The 13680-nt window shown below is 39.2% G+C and overlaps 1 protein-coding gene across 39 annotated transcripts in view; it reads right to left on the bottom strand.

Annotated features, from left to right (window-relative positions):
- The window catches only part of PARD3 (par-3 family cell polarity regulator), a 705875-nt gene that overhangs the window by 148581 nt on the left and 543614 nt on the right, over nt 1-13680 (bottom strand). For all 39 annotated transcript variants that reach the window (XM_055352954.2, XM_055352955.2, XM_031015292.3 and 36 more), the window contains one exon: nt 11231-11473. In XM_055352954.2, the coding sequence (XP_055208929.1) occupies nt 11231-11473 (243 nt within the window). The remainder of the gene's footprint in view (nt 1-11230; nt 11474-13680) is intronic.

Genomic DNA, 13680 nt, shown 5'->3' with positions numbered 1-13680 from the left:
TGTCTCTGACTGTTATCGGGGGGAGCAGGCTACAAAAGAAAGGCTCTGGCTTGAGATGTGTGGGTTGTGATTGCATTTGCTGAGATTAGGCTGTTGAAACTAGAGGAGGTTTAGAATGAAGAATGATGAATTCTGTTTTAGATCAGTTGGGATCAGGTGACTGATAGGCACAGGAAATGTGCATTCCCAGCTGGTGGTGCTGGAGAAATCTGGGGCTTGTAAAGAGAGAACTGGGCTAGTGAGATCAGGCACCATCATGCCTAATGGTAGTGAAAACCTTAACCAAGAAAAACACATAGGAAATAGCAGTGGTCCAGAGCTATTTCCCTACGAAATCCAAAACCTAAGAGGAAAAAGTAGAATAGAACCTCTAAAGAGACATCTAAAGAATAGTTCAAAAGGACACAGTGGCTCACATCTATAATCTCAGTGCTTCGGGAAGCCAAGGTGGGAGGATCGCTTAACCCAGGAGTTCAAGGCAGTATAGCAAGACCCTATGTCTACAAAACACAGTGAGACCCCGTCTCTACAAAAAATAAAATTAGCTGGGCATGGTGGCACCTACCTGTAGTCCCAGCTACTCGAGAGGCTGAGGCGAGAGAAGCGCTTGGGCCCAGGAATTTGAGGTTGCAGTGAGCTATAATTGCACCACTGACTCCAGCTTGGGTGACAGAGCAAGATTCTGTCTCTAAAAAAAAAGGATAGTTTCAAAGGAAGGAGAAAGCAGTGCCACAAAAACAAAGAGAACAGAGTTTCAGGAATGCCACAGAGTAATCTAGAATGCAAAGGACTCAAGTTTCATTGAATCAGGCTTCTAGGAAGCCATTAGGAAACAAATACACGATGGGTACTGCAACAAATCACCACAACTGTATTGCCTTGAGACAACACACATTTATAATATTATAGTTCTGGGGGTCAGAAGTCTGAAATGGGTTTCACTGGGTGAAAATCAAGGTGTTGGCAAAGCCAAGTTCCTTCCGGAGGCTCGAGGGGAGAATCTGCTTCCTCGCTTTTTTTCCAGCTACTGGAAGCCACCCGCATCCCTTGGCTCATGGTCCCTTCCTCTGACTTCAGTCAATAGGGCAGCATCTTCAGTTCCTTCCTGACTCTGCCCCTTCTGATTCCCTCTTTCACTGATAAAGCCTTGTGATTACACTGGGCCCAAAAGGATAATCCAGGAAAACCTCCCCATTTGAAGGTCCTTTTCACCTGATGAGATAACATTCACAAGTTCCAGAAATTAGGGCGTGGGCATCTTTCGGGAAGCATTATCATGCCCATCATACAACGAGAGGAATGAACCAGAGATGTGGGAGAGAAGATATGGCAGTCTACGTCAAATGTATTAATAATCCTTCAAGAAGTCTGAATTAGAAGTGAAGTAGAAAAATAGGGAAGCAAATAGCTAGATGGTAAAAAGGGAATTTTTCTTTTTTTCTTTTTGAGAGACAGAATCTCATTTATCGCCCAGGTTGGAGCGCAGGGTCTCATTCTGTTGCCTAGGCTGGAGAACATTGGTACAACCATAGCTCACTGAAGCTTCGAACTCCTGGACTCAATGATCCTCCTGCCTCAGCCTCCCAAGTAGCTGTGACTACAAGTAGGTGCCACCATGCCCAGCTAATTTTATTTTTTGTAGAGACGGGGTCTCACTGTGTTGCCCAGGCTGATTTCGAACTCCTGGGCTCAATCAATCTTCCTATGTCAGCCTTCCAAGTAGCTGAGACTACAGGTGGGTACCACCATGCCCAGTTAATTTTTAAATTTTTTGTAAAGATGGGTTTTCGCCATGTTGCCCAAAGTGGTCTCAAACTCCTGGGCTCAAGCAATCCTCCAGACTCACCCTCCCAAAGTGTTGGGATTACAGGCGTGAGCTGCCACACCTGGCCAATTCTTTTCTTTTTAAACAGTATGGTAGACATTAACATGTTTACATGGAAGTTCCAGTAGAAAGGCAGAGGCTGAAGACAGGGGCTCAGAGGAGACACTGATGGAGCAGGTGCCTTGAAGGGGTGGGGCTGGGATCTGGAAGACTGTTTAGAGAGCTGGCCTGGAAGGAGGAAAGGTCATCTTCAGCTATTAAGGAGAGGCAAGTGGCCCAGGCACAGATGTGGATGGGCTAGAGGTCTGGAGCTGAGTTGTGTTGAAGGGACCAACAAAGTTTGGAAGAGTTGCTAACATGAATGGAGAAGGAGCTAGCCAAGGCCAGAGATATTAGTAGACAGCCAAGGACACTGAGATCAGGCCCAGGTTGGATGGAGCACATTAATTAGCAAAGGCACCAACTTGCAGAACTCACATTACAATGAGATTGACTACCTTCGAGAATTACTTTCTCACATTTCAAGAAAAGCAGAGGTAAGTAATACTAAGCAAACATAAATAAAGTGGTATTTGACTTTTTCAGTAGCAAATACAACTTTGTTATATGACCCAACATTTCTAAAAGAGCACGTTTAATAAGTGCCTATATCTAAGAAAATTAGTTTTGCTCTGTGTTTGCCAGGCTTCCCTTTGACGCAACCGGATTCTGATTTTAACGGGAGGGGAAACAAGTTCACAAAGGTCTTTTCTTTTAAAATTGACATTTTTCTCTTTAGTGGTAAAATGCATGCATAAAGCATGTGATTATGGTATTTATGTTTCCATTAAGGTGTCCTCAGCAAGCAGGGGGAGTCTAGCCTACTATTTTCTTGCTATTTAGATTTATAGTGACACAGTTCGTATTTTATTCCCATTATATTTGAGGACAATGCACTCCTGGTGGCAAATGATTGCATAGTGACAGTCAGCAAATGTCCATTAAAGCTGTCTTTCTGTAGAATATTTAACTACAGATTCTGGTCTCTGGATATAAAAATACAAATTGCATGGTGTCCTCAAGCAAATAAAAAAAAATTATTGACCAGGATTTTATGATTTCTTTGTTAAGAATTTAAAGTGTACTAAACTTTCCAAATTAGAATTGTGTAACCTATAGGAAAAGAAACTTTCTGGTGTCAAGAAACACTGAACAGGGGCCGGGCACGGTGGCTCATGCCTGTAATCCCAGCACTTTGGGAGGTCAAAGTGGGTGGATCACTTGAGGCCAGGAGTTCGAGACCAGCCTGGCCAACATGGTGAAACCCTGCCTCTACTAAATATACAAAAATTAGCCAAGCATGATGGCACATGCCTGTAATCCCAGCTACTCAGGAGGCTGAGGCAGGAGAATTGCTTGAACCCAGGAGGCTGAAGCTGCAGTGAGCCACGATCACACCACTGCACTCCAGCCTGGGCAACAGAGTGAGACTCTGTCTCAAAGAAAGAAAGGAAGAAAGGAAGAAAGGAAGAAAGGAAAGAAGGAAGAAAGGAAGAAAGAAAGAAAGAAAGAAAGAAAGAAAGAAAGAAAGAAAGAAAGAAAGAAAGAAACAAACAAACACTGGACAGAATGCAGTTTAGGAATATGATACCTGCAAGATGACCCTTTAAACAAAATGATTATTTGATCATAGATAAACAATGGACATTATAAATGCCAGGATAAAGCTGTGTCTGACAGAAATGATAAATTATTTCACAGCTTCACTGTGAACAGTAACAAACTAACTCATACTGGAGTTCCAAACTGTTTTTTTATTAGCCCAAGAGTAATATTTTCCAAAGGATGGCTGCAATCAGAGTCAACTGGGGTACTTGTTAAAAATGTGGGTTTGTAGTCAACTACATCTACTGAATCAAAATATCTATGAGGGGAGGTCAGGATCTGTGAGAAGTACTCCAGGGTCTTTCTACATATGCTTAAATTAGAAAAACCACTGTTTTAGAACAAAGCCTATTACGGTTTGTTTTTTTTTTTATGTTTTTATTTTTTAGAGACGAGGTCTCACTCTGTCGCTGATTCTTGAGTGCAGTGCTATGATCATGGCCCACTGCAGCCTCAAACTCCTGGGCTCAAGCAACCCTCCCACCTCAGCCTCCTGAGTAGCTGGGACTATAGGTGTGTGACCACCATGCCCGGATAATTTTAGTGTTTTTAAGAGATAGCATCTCGCTGTGTTGTCTAGGATGGTCTTGAACTCCTGGCCTCAAGTGATCCTCCCACCTCTGCTTCCCAAAATGTGGGGATTATAGATGTAAGCCACTGTGCCTAGCCTTTACAGTTCTTAAGATCATGATTCAGGCTTGCCTGTCCCTCTAAGATATAACTTGATGTAAAAAGAAATGCCAACATTTTAGACAAGGTTTGAGACGTTCAAGCTGCCCTATTTCCATGGAGTATTGCAAACTCAGACTCAGTAAGAATTTTATGAAAGCAAACCATGAGGAACTTCAAAGAATTTCATGCAAGTACAAAATGAAAACCTTCAAATTACCAAACCAAAGGCTGAAATTGCTTGAGAGGTCAGGTCCTTATACCATGACCCACCTGTCACTCTCAAATAAGACATTTCATGCTACCCAGCATTTACTCTATTCTAAATATTTATATTATACAAGCCATCTGGAATGCCTTATCCTGAATTCAGTAACTCCTAATTTAAAGAGAAACAGTTCATGATGTGATGTAATTTATGGAGAACACTTAGGAGACCAAGCTATTTAATGAAGGAAGTGGCATCAGCAGAATTGCATTCCCACACTCCTATATCTATGTTAAATATAAAGAATCAAACCTGTCTTTATTGATTTCAATTTCATTCCTTGCTTGTTTCTGCACCTATGTGGCGATGCTGAAAGCATATGTGCTTTCCTGAGAGTAAAAGCCCATTTCCTAAGTAACAGTTGCAACAGCAAACAAATAGTGCTTACTACAGACCATGCTCAGTGTGAAGTGTTTTATATGTCATTAACACAGTTAATCCTTCCCAAACCTAATGAGGCAAGTACCATTATTATCCCCATATTATAGATGAGGAAAGTGAAGCAGAGACTTTACACAGCTGATGGCAGAAGAGCCCAGGAAGAAGAGCACGGTGGCTCACGCCTGTAATCCCAGCACTATGGGAGGCTGAGGCAGGTGGATCACTTGAGCCCAGGAGTTTGAGACCAGCCTGAGCAACATAGCGAGACCCCATCTGTACAAAAATAAATAAAAATAGTTGGGCATCATGTCATATGCCTGTAGTCCTAGCTACTCAGGAAGCTGATGTGGGAGGATTGCTTAAGCCCAGGAGGTTGAGGCTGCAGTGAGTCCAAATCATACTCCAGCCTAGGTGACAGAGTGAGACCCTGTTTCAAAGGAAAAAAAGAAGAGCCCAGGATCAAACTCAAGTATTCTGGCTCCATAGTTCATTCTCTTGTACGTTACACTCAACTGCTTCTTACTTTATAGCAGGATTGTTGGTGGAAATAGGAGTTATCAGAGGATAGCAGTGTCTTAAAGAATTAAGAAGACTAGCTGCTGGCAGACATTTGATTGGTAACATTTCTTTAACTAGACACATAACAAAATGAAAGGCAGAAGAGCTAATTGAGCAACACTGGAGAATACTGCTCATTACTTAATTTCACAAAATATTGTGGAAATTATTTGACCAGGGGATAGTTCTCCAAAATATACACAATCTTGATCAAAAGACAATGATTCCCTTTGGGCTCTTCTGTGCACAATTCATTATACAGATGGTCCCGGACTTGCTATGATTCAACTTAAGATTTTTAACTTTAGATAGTGCAAAGGTACTAACTATTCAGTAGAAACCATACTTTGAGTACCCACACAACCAATCTATTTTTCATTTTTAGTACAGTACTCAATAAATTGTACAAGATATCCAACACTTCATTATAAAATAGGTTTCATGTTAGAACAGATGATTTTGCCCAACTGTAGGCTAATGTAAGTGTTCTGAGCATGTTTAAGGTAGGCTAGCTAACCCACGATGTTTGGTAGGTGAGGTGTATTCAATGCATTTCCAATATGTTATTTTCAACTTACAGTGAGCTTATCAGGACTGAACACCATTGAAAGTTGAGAAGCATCTGTATTCAGAATAGTTTTTGGCTTCATGAAATAGAAACCTGATTGCAGGTAACTTAAACACGTAACAAATTCACTTTTCACAGGTGATAAGAACTAGAAGAGCTGCTCACAGGACCAGACTGCTATCCTCTTCCTTCATGTAGCCTACAACTTTAGAATCAGGGAAAATGGTAAAGGACAAAATGAGTCAGCCCCATTTCACTCAGGAAAAGACTAGCTTTATAGGAAGTCCCCACTCTAGGTACACTCCTCACTTAGGAGTCAGAACTATGTCACATGGTCACCTCTTAATGCAAGGGAGCCTGGGAAACTTTTAGCTAGGCACTCTGCTAGCCAGAAAAAAACTGGGATTTTTTTTTTTTTTAAGAGACAGAATCTTATTCTGTTGCCCAGACTGGAGTGCAGTGCTGCAATCATAGCTCACTGCAGCCTCAAATTCCTAGGTTCAAGTGATCCTCCTGCCCTGGCCTCCCGAGTAGCTGGGACTGTAGATGCATGCCACCACGCCTGGCTAATTTATTTTTATTTTTGTAGAGATGGGGTCTCACTTTGTTGCCTAGGCTGGTCTCAGACGCTGGGCTTCAAGCAATCCTCTTGCCTTGGCTTCCCAAAGTGCTGGGATTACAGGTGTGAGCCACTGTGCCCGGCCTACGCCAACATTTTTCTGAGTTTTAAGCCTTGTTATTCATATCAAACACAAGGATAGGATCTGCTTCTCTTTAGCATCAATCCAAGGTGAAAAATCAAAATGTTACCCATGACACTAATAAACAGTAGTAACAGTGACACTGTGACTATAGCCTACAGTTCATGTTATAATAAAATTAAACAGACATGGGACTATTTCTAGACATGGCATGATGCTATCTTATAAAAAGCATTTTATAAGTAATACATGGAAATTGAGAAAATGTCCCAGTTTGATGCCAAATTCACCACATTTAATAAATCATCCCTGGCTGTTTCCATGTGGGGCTACCAGATCCATATTTCTGACTATAAGATCAATTAAAATGATTAAGCAGTGAAATGTAGAACACTGCTTCCTCACTGAACAATGAAAATCCCAGAACAGATGCAGGCTACACATCAGACTGTCAACTGCCTGCATTCCCATGAAATCCAAAAATTTGAATAGTAAAGGTCACTGGATGCCAATTGCAAATTTTGGTGGAATTTAGTCAGTTGACAGGAGTTTCTCTATTGTGTCTATATTCTTCATACAGGAAATAATCTCTGCAGAGTTCCAAGTTGCATGTTTCCACTTGAATAATTACTTTTCAAAAACGTTAGTATAAGCATATTCTAGATCTTCTTACAGGCGTGTCATTTCACTGTCTGAATTTGGGTTTACACACATGAAGGCACGATGGAATGCTATTTTCACTGTCTCCGGTTAATGACAACAGAAGCGGGCTGAACTTCGTGCACACATGATGCCCCTGTGGGAGCTGCAGGCCAAAGGCTGCTGAACAGGAACATACAAAAGAACTGCAGAAATTCAACAGAGAAAAGGGATGGGCAAGACTGTGGGGGTCGGCAAACAAACCCAAATGAACCTGCCATGGAGCAGCCACCACCATATTCATGATCTGTGCAAGAGTTTAGATTTAAGAAACATTATTGGTCACATTAAGTTAATGTTGTTCATTTGAAGGTAATGGCTTTGCCATTTTGTTTGTATTTAATTTGTAAAGATGTTTGGCTTTATGGTTGTATAATGGTTGTCAACAGAAGGAGTTTAGTCCTATTTTATTTTTACACATATTTAAGTAACATTATAATCAAAACAATTTAGTTCAATACTGCAGTACCAAGAGATTGTCTTTCTATAAAAAAAAAAAATTCCTATACTCCTCAAGTCTGAGAAACACTTTTCTATGTAGCTTTCTCTTCGACAGGAACAGACAATGGAGGTGATACCATGACATCACAACCAAATTCACATCCTGTTAAAGGTAGATGAAGAAGTGCTTTACGGGTATGATAATTCCCAACTTTTTGGATTAGTAACATCAATCTTTGTTTAATGGACATCTTATTCTCTGCAAAAATAATAATTACAAAAAACTAAAGTTTCCATAGTCCTTTTTCTTAAAAATATAAATTATGTCTCTCCTGAGTTGGAAGCATCTCACAAATTATCTAGTCTAATCACCCTTCTGGGGCACAAATGCATAAAAGTATCGTAAGTCTGACAGCTGCTGAGGCTGTGCTTGAGTTAGGATGAGAGGGGCTTTTGAATACAGCAATGTCTAAGATGTGATTCTGAGTTACTTACTGTTTGGTGTAACTCATCCTCATGACTAAAGTCTCCTCCAGAATGTTTCTCTGAGTGCATTTTGGCAGAAATTAGGAGGCTGAGTTTCAGTTTGGGGTTAGCACAGTGCAGGGTACAGACTCCAGGTGGGGATGCTGGAGTCCAGAAACAGAGGCTGTTCTGAGCATGTAAGTGCGACTGAAAATTTGCAGACATTTACATGCAAGATTTAGACTCTTGTAGGGCACTATGATTTAAACTGGGGTTTAAAGCAACCACTTCTGGGCCTCAGGAGCTGGGAAGACAGAACCCATCTGACTCCTGGCTTTGATGTCACGTGGGACTTCTGAGCTGTGTGAAAAACTGCTACGTGGTAGTCTACTATTTTTCAGGTTTTCAAAGTGGATGTGGAAGGTGCTGAAAATGATGAGTGCTTTTATCAACGATCAATAATATGTCAACTAATTTTTTTTTTACTTCCTCCAAAAGTTACTAACTGACAACGCCAGCATTCTGGTGTCCTTTCTCCCAGGAAAACAATTCCAATGGGACATTCATGGCCTTCAAATGCTGTTTGACCTTCTATAAGCAGCATTCACAAGTATGGCAGAAACCAAGTAAAAGCTTTTAAAGAAAATGTCACTGTCACTGATAATAATTGTATTCTTTGGATCCTGACATATCTGTGGTTAGATAATAAGCAACTGAACCTTCTAGGTGATCACAGCAAAGGGGTCTAAATAAACCATATGCCTCCTATGTTAATTTACATTATTCAGTCATTATAGTCAATATCAAACAGACCTACAGATTTTCATAAGACCATAAGGAAAACCTAAAACCCAACAAAAGCAAAACAAAGCAACAAACCAAATACTCTGGCTATAGCATTTCACCTTAAGATCTGGCTTCACATTTGCTATTTTTAAAAATACTTCTTCCTGGGTTTGCCTAAGAGTTACCTGTTGCATCTGCAAACCTCTATTAAAAACAACTGGAAGTAGCTAAAATAGAAACTGGGTGCAAAACGTAGCAACCAATAACACATGGATGCTATGGATGAAGTATTTCCCGTACATCTCTAGCCTTGTGAGGGTTCTTACAGTGCCATCCCCAGGACCAATGGTACCAGCATCAAACCTGGACATGGGTAAGAAATGCAAATTATTGGGCTCAACCTCAGACCTACTGAATCAAAATTTGGGGAGAGTCCATCAATGTGTGTTTTAAGAAGCCCTCCAGGAGATTCTGACGCACACTAAAGCTTGAGAGCCCCTGGTTTTAATGAAACCTGCTATTCATAATGTTCAAAGCCCAGTTCCTAAATAGAGCAACACTTATAAGAAACCACTGTAAGAGATGATGGGCTGAGTGTATCATTTATGACAATAACATGCATATGTCTGATATAAAAAGAAATGATTATTTGTGAACTAAACTCCTCATGTTGCTTGAACATACAAATTAAAGAGCGGGAAAAGATCGTTTAAAATTGTTTCAGTTAAAATTTTAAATAAATATATAGCCATTAAAACACAAATAACATGCAAATCAAAACCACAATGAGATACCATCTCACACCAGTTAGAATGGTGATCATTAAAAAGTCAGGAAACAACAGGTGCTGGAGAGGATGTGGAGAAATAGGAACACTTTTACACTGTTGGTGGGACTGTAAACTAGTTCAACCATTGTGGAAGACAGTGTGGCGATTCCTCAAGGATCTAGAACTAGAAGTACCATTTGACCCAGCCATCCCATTACTGGGTATATACCCAAAGGATTATAAATCATGCTGCTACAAAGGCACATGCACATGTATGTTTATTATGGCACTATTCACAATAGCAAAGACTTGGAACCAACCCAAATGTCCATCAATGATAGACTGGATTAAGAAAATGTGGCACATACACACCACGGAATACTATGCAGCCATAAAAAAGGATGAGTTCATGTCCTTTGTAGGGACATGGATGAAACTGGAAACCATCATTCTCAGCAAACTATTGCAAGGACAGAAAACCAAACACTGCATGTTCTCACTCATAGGTGGGAATTGAACAATGAGAACACTTGGACACAGGAAGGGGAACATCACACACCGGGGCCTGTCATGGGATGGGGGGAGGGGGGAGGGAAAGCATTAGGAGATATACCTAATGTAAATGACGAGTTAATGGGTGCAGCACACCAACATGGCACATGTATACATATGTACCAAACCTGCACGTTGTGCACATGTACCCTAGAACTTAAAGTATAATAAAAAATAAATAAATAAAATAAAATAAAATAAAACACAAATAACAGATAAATAAATACTGAAGCTGAGGGATACCCCAAATATCCTGACATGATCATTACACATTCTATGCATGTAAAAATTACTCACATGTATCCTATAAACATGTAAAATAGTATGTATCAATTAAAAAATACAGTTAACATTGCACTCCTGTGTGCTACACTGATATACATAATTTAGACCTGTGGTCTGTGGCTGTTAATAAGCAGTCTGTTATACTATATTATTCTTCTCATTTACCGATTCTTTCATAATATAAAGTTATGCTGCCTAAAAAAAAAAGTGATCCATCTAAATCATGAGTGGAACAAATCATGTCATTCCCCATCTATTTAATTGCCACACCTAGAGGCTCTCCCAGCAATAAAAGGACATATCACTTAAGTAGAAGAGTCATAATTTTAAGTTTGCTTTTTATTTGAGTTATAAAGTAGAGGTTGGTTCTCAGGTATAAAACCATCTTCAGAACAAAATGAAATATGTTGGAATCATTAGAAAAGCCATCAAAACCTCTGCTGATCCTTCCATTAGGTTTCAATTTGTGTAAACTCAATACTTTTAGACACAACAGCTTTTTAAAGGCCATTAATAAAAGGCAATTCTGGTTTGAGGATTGATGAATGGTCTACTCCCCTGTCAGAAGCTGTATAAAAGCTGATTTGGAAGCAATACCATGATTGCCCCTGGCACCTACCTGTCTACAGGTGAGGGTTTGGAATTCCGCGGCTTCTTGACTTGGGCATACAAAGCATCCATCATATGCCCTTCTCGTGGGCTCTGAGGTCTAGCGTTGAGAGCCATGGAACCTTCATAAGAAGAAACTCCCCCATACATCAACTCATCATCACAGCCAAATGTCCGATGAAAATCTTGAATTTCAGCATAGTCACGCTCTCGAGCTTGTCGTTCCCTAAATTCTCGAGTTTTGGCTTGAATCCTATGAAATCAGAACAAAGTTGAAATAAGAGAAACCTTTCCTTTTTTAGGAACTGCATATAGAAACATTCATCAAAATATGTTGTAAAATATATTTGATTTCTTGCAGCTATAGAAGATCAGTGGTATAAATGACAGATCATACACATTCTAGATTGTTAAGTAATGCTATGGATGCTCAAAAAGAATAATTTGAGCCGCCCTTTGTTCATGTCTACAAGATTGCAGTCATAATTTAAATCTTTTTTTTTTTTTTTTTTTTTTTTTGAGACAGAGTCTCACTCTGTCCCCCAGGCTGGAGGGCAGTGGCATGAGATCTTGGCTCACTGCAACCTCCGCCTCCCAGGTTCAAGTGATTCTTGTGCCCTAGCCTGCTAAGTAGCAGGGATTACACGTGTGCACCACCACGCCTGGCTAATTTTTGTATTTTCAGTAGAGATGGGGTTTCACCATGTTGGCCAGACTGGTCTCAGACTCCTGAGCTCCAGTGATCCTCCTGCCTCAGCCTCCCAAAGTGCTGGGATTACAAGTGTGAGCCACCGTGCCTGGCCATAATTTAAATCTTAAGTTTAAATTTTTCACTTATTAACTAGCTTTAAAAACTCGCAAGGAACAGATCATTTCTGGCATCTACTTGGATATTACTCATGAATTTGTTTAAGGCAAGAAATAATTTTTTTAATGTTACATACACTTTATATATGAAAATATTTATATGTAATATATATCTATCTTACTCATTATTAATACACCATAAACATTCAACCTACTATGAAGCTTAAACACGAATCCACACCATAACTCTTCACTAGTGACAAAAGAGGATCTCAGCTTAATGACATCGATTCTGTCATTTCATGGGATGCATACAGAAATGGAGAATCCTTAAATTAAGGATTAGAAGGCATGTATCCAATCAAATTCTGAAGTAAAACTTGCCTACATTACAACTAAGAAACAAACCTTAAATGCTCACCTTTACTGAAGTTACGTTTAGTTTACTATGATTTTATTAAACTATTTGGTACAACGTCCTCTTCAACTTATAATATATTGATATAATTTATGTCCTAAGTCAATCTTAGTTACCTGGAAATAACTTTAAAACCCTCAATAGAATTTTAATGGAAAAAATATCTCCTTTATATACTTACAAATTTAAGTGTACACTTAAATGCAGTAAAATCTTACTTCTATAAAGCAACACTTTAGACTGAATTTAATCTTTTATTGCAGTTATTCTTTTCATGTTTGAAGTAGACCTCTGCTAGCAAAAACAATACATAAACGCATATTCAAAAGAATTCAGAAAAGATACCAAAATCAGATAAAGACAGCAGCAAAGAAAAGGAAGAAAGAAAAGAAAGCTATATAGGCCAATATTCCTCATGAATATGAAAGCAAAAACCCTTAATGAAATATTAGTAAATGAAATTCAGCAATATATAAAAGAAATTATACACCATGACCAAATGGTGTTTACTGCAAAAATTCAAGCCTGGTTCAATATTCAAAAATCAAATACTACAATCCATCATATTAACAGATCAAAGAAGAAAAGTTACATGATTGTATCAATTGATGCAGAAGAAGCATTTCATAAAATTCAACACCCATCATGTCAGAAAACCTTCAGAAAACTAGAAATAAAGTGAAACTTCCTAAACTTAAGAGCATCTACCAAAAATCGACAGGTTCCCTCATGCATAATGGAGAAAGACTGAATGCTTTCCCTATGATAAAGTAAGGATGTGTGCTCCTGCCACTGTAATTCCACATAGTGTTGGAAGTTCTAGGCAATGCAATAAGCCTAGAAAAGGAAATAAAAGTACACAGATTGAAAAGGAAGAAATAAAATGCTTCTTACTTGCAAATGACATGATGATCTACAAAGAAAATTCCAAAGAATCTACAAAAATGTCCCAGAACTAAAAAGCAAGTTCAACAAAGTCAGAGGATATAAGATCAACATATAAAAATCCATTGTATTTTCCATATGCTGGCAATGAACACGTAGTCACTGAAATTAAAAATGCAATGCTATTTATAATCCCTAACGAAACAAAACACACAGATACACATCTATAAGCCAAACTTTCATTTATGTAGATCTGTGTAAGATAGATACGTTGAAAACTACACAATGCTGCAGCAAAAACAATTCAATGTAATAAAATAGTTTTTTCAACCAATGGTGCAGGAGCCATG

This window comes from Gorilla gorilla, chromosome 8 (genome assembly GCF_029281585.2).
Source record: "Gorilla gorilla gorilla isolate KB3781 chromosome 8, NHGRI_mGorGor1-v2.1_pri, whole genome shotgun sequence".
Classification (NCBI taxonomy): domain Eukaryota; kingdom Metazoa; phylum Chordata; class Mammalia; order Primates; family Hominidae; genus Gorilla; species Gorilla gorilla.
This window is presented reverse-complemented; position numbering and strand designations above follow the sequence as displayed.